The 13,487-nt window shown below is 46.3% G+C and overlaps 1 protein-coding gene across 2 annotated transcripts in view; it reads right to left on the bottom strand.

The window, feature by feature from the left end:
* The window catches only part of LMTK2 (lemur tyrosine kinase 2), a 102,911-nt gene that overhangs the window by 7,644 nt on the left and 81,780 nt on the right, over positions 1-13,487 (bottom strand). For both annotated transcript variants that reach the window (XM_024250151.3, XM_024250152.3), the window contains exons 10-11: positions 10,943-11,092; positions 7,240-10,198 (exon numbers count right to left, since the gene is read on the bottom strand). In XM_024250151.3, coding sequence (XP_024105919.2) covers positions 7,240-10,198; positions 10,943-11,092 — 3,109 coding nt within the window. The remainder of the gene's footprint in view (positions 1-7,239; positions 10,199-10,942; positions 11,093-13,487) is intronic.

The following is a 13,487-nucleotide window of genomic DNA, read 5'->3' as shown; positions in this document are numbered from 1 at the left end:
AGATTTAAGAAGTTTAGCAAAACAAAAACGGGATAAATACAAAGAAACTAGGCTAGGTGGGGTGGCTCACATCTGGGATCCCAGCACTTTGGGTGGCTGAAGCAGCAGGATCCCTTGAGGCCAGGAGTTCAAAACCAGCCTGGGCAACACAGTGAGACACTGTCTCTACAAACAATTTAAAAATTAGCTAGGAGTGGTGGTGCATGCCTGTAGCCCCAGCTACTCAGGAGGCTGAGGAGGGAGGATCGCTGGAGCCCAGGAGTTCAAGGGTGCAGTGACCTATGATCGTGCCACACTGTACTCCAGCTGGGTGACAGAGCAAGACTCTGTCTCAAATAAAACAAAACAAAACAAAACACACACACGAAGAAATCCACCCTCAGATGCACCATAATCAAACTGCTGAAAGCTAAAGACAAAGATTTGAAAGCAGCCAGGGATAAAAGATGTATTACAGCTCGAGCATCCCAAATCTGAAAACCAAAAATCCAAAATGCTCCAAAATCCAAAACCTTTTGAGCGCTGACATGACGCCCAAAGTGTTCACTGGAGCACTTGGCATTTCGAATTTTCAGATTTGGGATGCTGAACTGGTGCATATAATGCAAATATTCCCAAATCTGAAAAAATCAGAAATCTAAATGCTTCTGGTCCCAGGCATTTCAGACAAGGGACGCTCCACTTGCACTTCTAGGAGAAGAATGATCTGAGTGACTGCAAATTTCTCATGAGAGACCGTGGAGGGCGGAAGGAAGGGATACATTTTTAAAATGCTGAAAGAAAACAATTATCAACACAGAATTCTACACTCAGAGAAAACAGGCTTCAGGAATGAGTGTGAAATAAAGACAGCCTTAGATGGAAAAAAAAAACTAAGAGAATTTATTTAAAAATAAAAGGAATCCTGCAAAAAATGGGTTTTTAAAAAAAAAGAGAGAAAAGAAAAGCTAGTTCAATTTCTTTAATTAGAAGGGAAAGAGTCCCAGAAGGAAACCTGGAACATCAACAATGAAAAAGAACAACAGAAGGACAGGAGGCCCTCCAGATCAGAGTTCCACATCCTCAGAGTCAACCAACCAGGACAGAAAACATTCAGAAACAACCACAAATAAGAAATAACAGTATAACAACAACAAAAACAAAATAAATAATACAGTATAATAACTATTTTCATGGCATTTACAGTGTATGAGGCATTATAAGTAATCTAGAGATGACTGAAAGTCTGTAGAAGGATGTGTGTAGGTTATATGCAAATATGATGCCATTTCATATAAAGCACTTGGGCATCCTCTAATTATGGTATCCAAATTATGGAACCACCACTTCTTGGAAACCAAGGGACAACTCCAGAAATGATCTGAACAGAGGTCAGTGACAAGACCGCCCGTGCATAACCACACCTGTGCATACTAAGTCCTGTGGTTAGCCTTGCGGAACCCACATATACAAAAAGTCAGCCCTCCATATCTATACACAGGTTCTACATCCCGAGAATACTGTGCTTTTGATCTGTTTTGGGTTGAAAAGAAGCCATGTGTAAGTGCACTCACACAGTTCAAACCCATGTTGCTCCAGGGCCAACTGTATAATACTATTCATTTCCTCTTGAGTTTCTTAGAATGTGTTTGATGACATAAAGTCAAATGTGTTGCACTGTCTTGAGGGGTTATCAGTGTACATGTATGCAACATAGAAGAAAGAGCATGTCAAGATGGGGACGGAAGGCAAAAGGCCTAAGTGACAGTAGGGTTTCCACATTCCATCTGAAATATGCAAATACAGATTCTAAGTAGATTGTGAGAAGTTTAATACATACATTGTAACCCCCAGAACAACCACTACAAAAACTACACAAAGAGAACAGTGTTAAAAAAAAAAAAAAGAAAAAGAAAAATGTAATACTAAAAATGTTCAATTTATTAAAAAGAGGAAGAATAGAAATAAAAATAGAACAAATAAAATGGTATACATAAATCCAAAATAGCAATAATTTTATTAAAGGTAAATGATCTAAACATACCATTAAAAGGCAGATTTTTCAGAACAGAGTTTTAAAAACCCCACCTAACTATAAGATCTGCAAGAAACTCATGTCAAATATAATGATACAGGTAAATTAAAAGTAAAAGGATGCAAAAGATACACCACGCAAACATTAACCAAAACAACGTGGCCAGGAGCGGTGGCTCACGCCTGTAATCCCAACACTTTTGAAGACCGAGGTGGGTGGATCACTTGAGCTCAGGAGTTTGAAACCAGCCTGGCCAACATGGTGAAACCCCATCTCTACAAAAAATACAAAAATTAGCTGTGTGTGGTGGTGTGCGCCCGTAGTCCCAGTTACTTGCGGGGCTGAGGCAGGAGGACTGCTTGAGCCCAGGAGGTCAAGGCTGCAGTGAGCCAAAATCATACCACTGCACTCCAGCCTGGGTGACAAAGTGAGACTCTGTCTCCGAAAAAAGAAAGAAAGCTGGAGCAGCTCTATGAATATAAGACAAAGGAATACGGAAGGACATTACGAAAGGATAAAAAGGTCAATTCAGCAAGAAGACCTCATCATCCTAAATGTATATGCACCAACAGAGCTGCAAAATACAGGAAGCAAAAATGAACAGAAATGAAAAGAGAAACAGACAAATCTAAAAATCACAGCTGGAGACTTCAACAACCTCTCTCTGAGTAATAGAACAAGCATGCAGAAAAATCAGCAATGACAGAGAAGAACTAATACCATCAACAAATTAAATCTGACATTTATAGAACGATCCACCCACTAAAACCAAAATACACACTCTTTCAGGTACACATGGAATAATTCACCAAGAAAGACCACATCCTGGCTCTAAGATAAACCTTAACAAATTTAAAAGCATTGAAACCATATTAAATATGTTCTCTGCCCATAATGGAATTAGACTAAAACTTAATAACAAAAAGATACAATAAAATCTCCAACTCTTGGAAATTAAACAATATACTTATTAAACAATATATTAACAAATTATTAGTAATTATTAATTATAACAATATATTAAACTATACTTATTAAACTATGCTCCCAAGACGAAGTCTTACAAAAAACTTTTTGATCTGAATGAAAACGAAAACTCCACACATTAAAATTTGCTGGGTGCAGCTAAAGTAGTACATAAAGGGAAATTTATAGCATTAAATTATTAGAAAAGAAGAGGCCGGGTGCAGTGGCTCACGTCTATAATCCCAGCACTTCGGGAAGCCAAGGCAGGCAGATTCACCTGAGCTCAGGAATTCGAGACCAGCCTGGGCAACATGACAAAACAAAAAATACAAAAATTAGCCAGGCACGGTTGGTGGGCACCTGTGGTCCCAGCTACTTCAGGAGGCTGAGGCAGGAGAATCCTTTGAGCCTGGGAGGTGGAGGCTGCAGTGAGCAGAGATTGCACTACTGCACTACTACAGCCTGGGCGACAGAGCGAGACCCAGTCTCAAAAAAAGAGAAAAGAGGTCAGGCACGGTAGCTCAGGCCTGTAATCCCAGCACTCTGGAAGGCCGAGGTGGGCGGATCATGAGGTCAAGAGATTGAGACCATCCTGGCCAACATGGTGAAACCTCGTCTCTACTAAAAATACAAAAATTAGCCAAGCGCGGTGGCACATGCCTGTAATCCCAGCTATTCGGGAGGTGGAGGCAGGAGAATTGCTTGAACCCGGGAGGTGGAGGTTGCAGTGAGCCGAGATCACGCCACTGCCCTCCAACCTGGCGACAGAGTGAGACTTCGTCTCAAAAAAAAAAAAAAAAAAGCAAAATAAATTCAAAGCAAGGAGAAGGAAGGAAATAATAAAGACAAAGCAGAAAAATCAATGAAATAGAAAAGAAAAAAAAATCCATGAAAACAAAAGCAATTTTTTGGAAAGATCAACAAATCTACATAATCTCTTCCAAACACTATCAGAGAAGGAAATACTTTCCAACTCATTTTATGAGACCAGCATTAATTACTCCGATAACAAAACCAAAGACAGTGCCAGCAAACAAACAAAACCCAAACCAACGAAAAAAACCTAGGTGGAGCCCACGAATGTTTATTCCTCAAAGCTGGAGAGCAGGAGCCTCTCAGGGTCTCACCCTGCCGCCCCAGCTGCAGTGCAGTGATGCAATCATAGCTCACTGCACTCTCAAACTCCTGGGTTTAAGCGATCCTCCTGCCTCAGCTTTCCAAAATGTTAGGATTATGGGAGTGAACTACTGTGCCCAGCCTTCAGTGCTTGTTTATAGTATGATGGATCAGGCTGGAGGGAACGCTGTCGCACTAATTGCAAATAAGCATCATTACCTGCTACTTTTGTCTCAAGAACACTGTGCACTGAGGAGGGACATTGCAAGTGCTAAAAGTTGAATGCGATGCCAGGCTGCAGACTGTAAAGGCGCATGCAAGATGTGGCAGGGCTCAGTGGTGAAAAGTTCTGTGCTCGGTCCAGGAGACTCGGGTCAAGCCCTAGCACTGCTACTCACTGGGGCCAGACCCTGTGCAAAGTTTACCTACTCTGAGCCTCAGGGTCCTCTCCATGAAGATGGTGACAACCACCCCCACATGGGGAAGCAAAACAAGACTCAATGTATAATAAGGTGCTGGCGCCCACAGACTGTTCACCAGCCTTTACTACTTTACACGGTAAGTGCTGGTTAAGTATTTGCTGAACTGACAAACAGTGATATAACCGAGAAACAATGCTGCCCAATCTCATGAACACTCAGTTAAAAGTTTGGAGCCAAGATACTTCAACTGCTTAAAAACTACACAACTTCAAAACCAGCTCATTAAAAAAGAAAGCAGGAGTGGGAGGAAACCCTCAGTCCTCGGCCTGAACGCTTGGTGGCTGTCGCTTCAAGGCACGCTGCATGAGACGCATAAGCAAACGAATTTCAGATCATCAGAAAGATCTTCCTCATTTTCTTCTGGCCCTGACGCACCTTCCGACTTTCTCCTTGACACTAACTTCCTTGTCAAAGCCTCGCGTCCATTAAGCATGTCTGGTATTTGATCTCTGTACTTTCCATCCCATAACTAGTGTGCCCTTGTCACAGATCTTCATCTTTTGCAATTCTGTCTTCTAAAGCCGGAAAAACATAACATCCTCCACAAAGACTTGTGAAAGGGGCCCATGCTCTGCGGCCCCAGGGAGTTTTCTCCGCACGCTGCTTCCACTGGGACTGCGTCCCTCTCACTACTCCAGCTACCCCCAGGCTTTCAGGAAGTGGGGACAGCGTGCTCCCTAGCTCCTACCCGCAGTGCTCACCGAGCACAGTTGACAGTTCCGTCCCACCTACACATGACCCCATCCATGGAGAAATGCAGCAATAATCCAAGTTCACAGACATGGTAGAGAAAGGGCTATGTGGATGCATTGAAAACAAAACACAAACCCGAGGGGCCAGGTGATCCCTTCTCCCTTCCACTCTTACTAGAAAACGGCAGCTTGTTTTCCCAGGCTCCCTGAGCTCAGAGGCTCCTGAGTTCGAGATCTGCCTAGGAACCACCTGGGGAATGAAACGAGAAAGACGGCCTCCTGGCCCCTCTCACAGAATCAGGTTCAAGAGGTCAGGCTGAGCTCAGGAGGCTACTTTTTTTTTTTTCCTGAGACAGGTCTCACTCTGTCACCCAGGCTGGAGTGCAGTGGTGCAATCTTGGCTCACTGCAACCTCTGCCTCCCAGGTTCAAGCAATTCTCATGCCTCAGCCTCCCAAGTAGCTGGGCCTGCAGTCTTGCCTACCATGACTGGCTAATTTTTACATTTTTAGTAGAGATGGGGTTTCGCCTTGTTGCCCAGGCTGGTCTTGAATTCCTGACGTCAGGTGATCCGCCCACCTTGGCCTCCCAAAGTGCTGGGATTGCAGGCATGAGCCACTGTGCCTGGCCTTAAACTTTTCATTTTTAAACATCCAGTTCCCCGCCGTATATGCTATAGCTCAAATGTGGGTGACTTAACGATTTTTAAAGAAACATCATAAAAACCAAAGTGAACAGAACACAGAGGAACAACAAGGCATAAAGTGATGTTCAACAGACGCAGCTCCTGGGGGAGGAGGTAGAACAGTGCTTGGACCCGCCATAGCCACGGACCCATGAGGGATGGTGCCACGCAGGGGCTGAGACCAAGGTCTGGGTTCCCAGAACGGAGCAAAAGGGAGGGTAAGCAATGTGAAGGAGACGGCGACGACTCCTGCACCTTCTAGAAGGTGAGGGGACCCCATTCTCATGTCCCACCACTGAGCTCTCCCAACAATCCAGCTGATTCAAGCAGCAAATTCAAGGGCTACAAAGACTAGTATGAAAAGAACTTTTTTTTTTTTTTAAAGCATGCTTGAATTATACGGCGTTACATTTTTAAAGGAGCCTAAATCCATGCCCACTCAGCAGTGCACACTAAGCTGCCTGCTCCAAAGCAGGGAAAGAGGACAGGTCAGGGGACAGAGCAGAAGGACCACAGACACTTCTGCTGTGTGTCCCACCACCCTCCAGACACCCACCGCAGGGCTTCTGGTTGGCCCCTCTCCTGAGCTGTCTCCAGGGCTGCACGCCAGCCATGGTTCCAGGCTTGTACCCAAGTGGTGGGTCCTACTGCCAACTGTCAGGTTCTAAAAATTGGAGGCCGAGCGCAGTGGCTCATGCCTGTAATCCCAAAACTTTGAGAGGCTGAGGTGGGAGGATGGCTTGAGCCCAGGAGTTTGAAAGCAGCCTAGGCAACATAGCAAGATTGTGTGTCTACAAAAATTAAAAAAAAACAAAAACAAAAAAACCCACAAAACCTTAGCCAGCCATGGTGGCATGAACCTGTGGGCCCAGCTATTATGGAAGGTGGGAGGATCGCTTGAGCCCAGGAGTTCAAGGCTGCAGTGAGCTGCAACTGTACCACTGCATTCCAGCCTGGGCCACGGAGCAAGGCTGTCTCAAAAGAAAAATAAAAAGTAAAACAGTAAAAATTTGGTGTGTAAAGGGTGACTAATTCAGGAAGACTCCATTAGAAGACCCAGGAAGAGCATTCAGGTCTCTTTCTCTTAATTTAATACGAACTCCCTGAGCAGATGACATTTCTGCATATTCTTAGAACTCTAACCAAGCCCAAATTACTTTTTATGAGTAATCACAATCTGCTGCCTCAAAATGGCAACTAGAAAACAGACCACACTCAATTTCCTAGCACATTTTGGAATCCTTATATGGATATATAGAGAAAATGATTTAGAGGGAACAGATACCTGGTCAAACAGGTAGACTGTGACATCATCGAAAAACGTGACTGCCTTCTTTTCCTTCTTCCAGTCCTCGGGCAGTGGGTCGGGGGCATCGGCTGCTGTGGGCTTCAACAGACTCCGCAGGTGCCTTCCGTCCTCATTGCTGAGGATGATGGGCACGGGGTGCTCGGTCTCATCCTCCGACTCGGAGCTGAGGCTGTGCAGGTTGAAGGCCCGCAGGTCCTCGTCCGAGTCGTCGCTGTTTTCGTCCTCCTCGTCCGCATCCATCCCGTCCTCTGAGAGGTCGAGCATCCCCGACACCCCGAGTTTCCCCAGGTACTTCCCTTCGATGTCCGGCTCCTTCAACTTCAGGCCCTCGGTGTGGCTGGACAGGGACTTGTCCAGCGCGGAATTGGTGTAGGCAAGGAGTTCGTTCGTGTTGGTCCCCGTGGAAGCGAGGGTGCAGGGGTGATCGTCCTGTGTCTCGAAGTCATCACCGCTGCTAAGTTCTGCGTTCAGCACACTCCAGGGACTGCTGGCCTCATCTTCCGTGGGATGCACCTGCTGGGCAACACCAGTCTGTGCTGGCTCCGGCGTGGCTCTTAATTCCAGGTCACTGGAGTTGTGCAAAGCAGACAGACAACTTTCATCTGGCTGGCTCTTTCTGGCTTCCAGGCAGCTATCCTGGGCAGCAGGACTTTGCTCGGGGAGGACTGGCTCAGGTAGGGGCTGCTCCTGTACCAACACCAAGGCGGATGGGGAGGTTCCCGGGACCTCCTCAGACCTTTTCTCGGGCTCAGAGTCATTGTCTGAGAAGTACGCAGAGTCTCGGTATGAACCCTGGGAGCCAGCTGTGAACGTCTGAGGGGTCACTTCTGTGCCTCTGTGACCATCGCCGGCATCTGAGATGACAATGACCGGGTTGGGAGGGAGACCGCTGTGGCCGCCATCGCCTGCGGTGGCTGGTTCTGAGTCTGCAGTGCCCTCGGGAGCGGGATGCAAGGTCCACTCAGGAGACTCCAAGTTCTCTGTTTCGTAGCCGCTGTCTGCCGGCTTATCGGGGGGCACTAATTTCTGGGGAGTGTGAGATCCTAAAGAGTCCAGTAGCGCTTCGTGGACATCCACTGACTCCAGAGAGTCCGGCGTTTCCAGGGACGGCTCAGAGGCTGGGAAGGGTGCTGACAAGCTGTCTTCCAGGAGGCTGTCCTGACTGGTTGAGTCTGAGGAGAGGGCAGACACCAAGCCTGCTTCTTTTGCTGCATCTTTAGAATTGAGCTGATTTAAAGTCTCCACAGCCTCCAAGTTTTTCTCTAGCTGGCGATGACTGTGATGGTCTTCCGAAAATGGTTTATTGTGTACTTCCTGTCCCAGTTCTGGGAGACTACTCCCCACACTCACCCTGCTGGCAAGGATGTCATCAGCAAGAACAGAGTTACTTTCGGTGAGTTGCAGGGTCTCCTCACTCTCGCCAGGAGAGTCCTGGGACCTGTCATCCAGGCTGTGGGTTTTGGCATCGGTCGAGAGAATTTCAACCGGGACAGTCACAGCGTCTGGACTGATGTCCTGGCAGAGACAGTCCTCCGGGACAGTAACGTCTAAACACGTGGGCTGGGTTTCTCCCTGTGTCGGGAGTGAGTCTGGGGGTACCCGACGGGGCGTTTCTTCTGTTTCGAAGGAGGTAGGAGGTACCTGCACTTCCGGGGAAGACTGCAATGAGGTGCTCAAAGTGTCACCTGTGAGCATGACATCTGTATCGTCACCCTTTGTGCTTATGTTTTCCTGCAACAAAGACAAGCCTGGCTTATTTTCAGCAAACTGAAGCTCAGTATCTAAAGAGTTTCTACGTGACGTTTCTAACATAGCTTCAGTAAAACCAGCATTCTTAAGTTCTGTCTGAAGATCATTTATGTGTTCTTTGCTGGACAATGAGCCTTTTAGTAAGTTTTTCTCTTGAAGAAATAAAAAGTTTTCGGACAATTCTTGAACATTCAATGGATCAAAATTATCTTGGTGCATAAGATTATCTGATAGGCAGAGAGGCTCACTGTCAAAAAGCTTACGGGGCTTTTCTTTCTCAAAGTGGCCCGTTATGACTGACTCTTTGGGGTTATCCAAACTGGAACTTAAAGTGGCAGGTTTAAAGTCGGCCTGAACTCCGTTTAATTCCATTAAGTCGAATATTTTTTGGTGACTGGGCAAATCTTCCGATTTGTCCAGATCATTAAATATATTGTTGAAAGGGCTCTCGGGGCCACTGGTCATGTGTAAGTCCCCTGGTACGCTAGAGTCTTTGGGGTCTGTACTGCTTTGGAAGAAGTCCTCATCCGTACTGGACTCCTCAAGTTCAACGCTCCTGAGCGCCGTGAGCTGGGACGGTTCAGGGCCAGTCCTTTCTGGATTATCCATGTCGGTTGTGAGCAGCGCTGGTGGGTAATCAAGCTCCAAGTTACTACCACTTTTTTCTTCTAACTGGATATAATAGTCACTTCCAACAGAAAGGTTGTGGGCATCAAAAACAGGAACCACTCCGGGGACCCTCAGGGGGACGTCCTGGCCGCTGTCATCTTGCTTTCCGGGCCCGGGATCTGAAAGCGAACTCTCAAAAACTTCAACCGGATAGAAGATGCTCGTGTAGGACAAGGCTTCGTCCAGGTGGCCCTGGCTGCGCTCATCGAAGTGGTCGTGCTTAGCGGCCTCCCAGACATACTCGAAGCTCAGGCCCTGGCTGGTTTCGGTCACGGTGAGGACTTCCTCCATTTCACGACCCAGCCGGTCCCTGGCAAAGTGGTCAAGAATTGGGAATGCAGCATTGTTGGAGGAGTCTCTGCTGTTTGTGTTCGGCTTCAGAGCGTTCCACTGCTGTTCAAAGTCGACCTCTGAGTCCCGCTGGCTCTGCAGCCTCAGGTAAGTCAGCAGCCTGTGCACGTCTTCAGCTGCAGGTCTCTTTTCTGGTGACAGCCAACAGAACTGTAAGACTTCATACCTGAGCAGCACATGACAAGCAATCAGTGGAACCATCACGAATCTTTTTTTTTTTTTTTTTTTTGTTCGAGACAGAGTCTTGCTCTGTCACCCAGGCTGGAGTGCAGTGGCATGATCTCGGCTCACTGCAACCTCTGCCTCCTGGGTTCAAGCAATTCTCTTGCCTCAGCCTCCCGAGTAGCTGGGATTACAGGCGCCTGCCACCGCGCCCAGCTAATTTTTGTATTTTTAGTACAGACGGGGTTTCACCATGTTGGCCAGGCTGGTCTCGAACTCCTGACCTCGTAATCTGCCTGTCTCAGCCTCCCAAAGTGCTGGGATTACAGGCATGAGCCACTGTGCCTGGCCGAATCAGTTAAAAATATCAAAAGAGGCCAGGCACCCTGGCTCACACTTGTAATCCTGGGGCAATGGGAGGCTGAAGTGGGAGGATCACTTGAGCCAGGAGTTTGAGAACAGCCTGGGCAACATAGTGAGACCCTGTCTCTACCTTTTTTTTTTTAAAATACAAATAAATAAATAAACAATATGAAAAGACTTTACAAGGACCCTAAAGCCAACTCAACACCCCAAACATTTCTACACCTTCATCACTGCCAACCACATTAAGTAGTTCAGCTCATGGCGAGATCATGGTGAAAGAGGAAATGAAGAAATATAATATTTGGCCCACGAATTTTTTTGTGTTTTGGGGACACCTCACAGTGAAGACTAAACAGAACAGGCGGAATGTGAGGCTACCAACCATCTATCAGAGTAGGGCTGCTCCAGCTGGGGCTTCGGGAGTTTTGTGTCTCTCTCTCTAATGACTTGGTTGAGGACGTCTAAGTTGGAAAGGTTTGAATACGGCTGTGTGGCATTGTCAAAAAGCTCCCAAAGTGTCACACCCAGGGACCTGTTGGAAAAAGAAAATGGCTGTTTCTCTCTCCCTTTAGATGTCAAATTTTTAACACTCACACTTGTTACATAGCCAGTAATTTTAAGGACAAGGTGTGTATTGAAAAGATTATTAATAGGATCTTTTTTGTTGTTTTTTTTTTTTTTTTTTTTGAGACGGAGTCTCACTGTCGCCCAGGCTGGAGTGCAATGGCGTGATTTCCACTCACTGCAACCTCTGCCTCCCGGGTTCAAGAGATTCTCCTGCCTCAGCCTCCCAAGTAACTGGGATTACAGGCACCAGCCATCATGCCCTGCCAATTTTTGTAATTTTAGTAGAGATGGGGTTTCACCATGTTGGCCAGGCTGCTCTCAAAGTCCTGACCTCAGGTGATCCACCTGCCTTGGCCTTCCAAAGTGCTGAGATTACAGGCGTGAGCCACCACAACCAGCCAAGACCGTTCTTTAATCTCAAACCAATAATCAACAGCACAATAGCAAAAACAGAGGCATTTCTATTAAAATGAGGAAGACCACGCCTATTTGCTACTGAATACCACCCTAGAAGTTTTGGCCAATGAAAAAAGTACAAAACAGAGATAATAGGTGTAATTATGTGGATGAGATGACTATCAACTTTTAACTACTCAATAAATTATTGTAAAGACCATCAGAATGTTCTAAAACTTTGGCAGAATGGCTGGAAACAAGATAAATACCCTTAATTCTGATTTTTTTTTTTGGTAGAAAAATACACCTATTAACAACAGTAGTATACACCAGAAAGTATCTAAAAGGAATCTTTACATGGGCAAGACGATGTCCTCTCTGTGAGACCCACAAGTTTGGTTTGAGTTACTCCCCAGTATCGTGGGTTTTGCTGCTATTCTGAAGGGATCCTCCATCACACTGGCAGCTGTCTGTATGCCAGGAGAGGCCCTGAGGGCTGCCTCACCACAGCAGGAACGCCCTTCTCAGTCTCAGCCCTATCCTCTCTCACACCCTGGTGCTCTGTCCCCACTGAAACAGCCTCTGCTGGCTTCCTGGGTCACAGGAGCTGCCTCTCATTTCCTCCACAAGGTCTCTGCATTTCCTCCCCACCACGCACTGCCTCCATCCTGCATTTGTGTCTATTTACTGCAATGTTCCCAAACCTGACTCTCATCTGTGTCCTCTAGGAAGCCGTGAACACACACACTGGTAGGTCAGGTCCACCCCTAAGGATGCTTAGTTGGTAGATCCAGGTGTGGCCTAGAAAACTCGCGTTTTAAAAAGTTCCCCAGTGATTCTGATGTCCAGCTAACCCCTCCACGACACGCCCCAAACAACAAAGAAGCAACTACATTTTGACAAAAATCACTAAAGGAGAGCACCAGAGCACATCAAAGGAGTAACAGGGACTCAGGAAATTCAGGACAGCCACAGCGAGAGTGTGGAAGGAAACGCCTGGCCTCCACCACCCCATCCCCGGCAAGGGCAGCCAGGAACCAGGAGCAACTTTCTTTTCCAGGTAACGGCAAGTAAGAGGATCTCACTGTGGACACCTACATCCTCACACTGCTCACCGTGGACACTACGGTCCTCACACTGGGGTCGCCTGGGGTCCTCACAGGCAGTAAGCCCAGCTGAAGAATTCAATAAATGAAATAAAAAGAAAGACAGAACTTCAACAACAGACTCAAGCAGAAGAACCTCTCAACTTGAAGAAAGGTTGTTTGAAATTACCCAGTCAGAGGGAAAAAGAGAGAAGAATGAAAAGGAGTGAAGGAAGGCTTCAGGGCTTATGGGAGACTACAGAGCAAACAAATACACACATTACGGGAGTTACAGAAATAAAAGAGCTAGGAGAAGGCAGAGAAAGGCTATTTAAGGAAAGAACAGCTAAAAACTTCCCAACTCTTGGGAGAGATACAGACATCCGGATCCAGGAAGCTCAAAGGTCCTCAAAATACAATCAACCCCAAAAGGTCATTTCAGAGGCACATTATAGTCAAATTGTCAAAAGCCAAATACAAAGATAAAAATTCTAAAAACACCCAGAGAAAAGCATTAAGTCACATAGGAGGGAAGTAGAGAATGGGATGATATATTCAAAGTACTGAAATTGGCAGCCAAGAACACTATGCCCTGCAAAGATAATCCTTGAGAAATGAAGGATGGCTGGGCGCGATGGCTCATGTCTATAATCCCAGCACTCTAGGAGACTAAGGCATGAGAATTGCTTGGGGCCAGGAGTTCAAGACCAGCCTGGGCAACACAGCATGACCTCGTCTCTACTAAAAAAATATATATAATAACTTTTTTTAAAAAAATGGAGAAATAAAGTCTTTCCCAGATAAGCAAAAACTGAAGGAATTCATCACTATGAGACATGCCTTAAGAGAAATGGTCCAGGAGTCCTGTATCTAGAAGCT

This window comes from Pongo abelii, chromosome 6, assembly GCF_028885655.2.
Source record: "Pongo abelii isolate AG06213 chromosome 6, NHGRI_mPonAbe1-v2.0_pri, whole genome shotgun sequence".
Taxonomy (NCBI): Eukaryota; Metazoa; Chordata; class Mammalia; order Primates; family Hominidae; genus Pongo; species Pongo abelii.
Note: the sequence above shows the minus strand (reverse complement) of the source record. Positions and strands in the feature narration are given on the sequence as shown.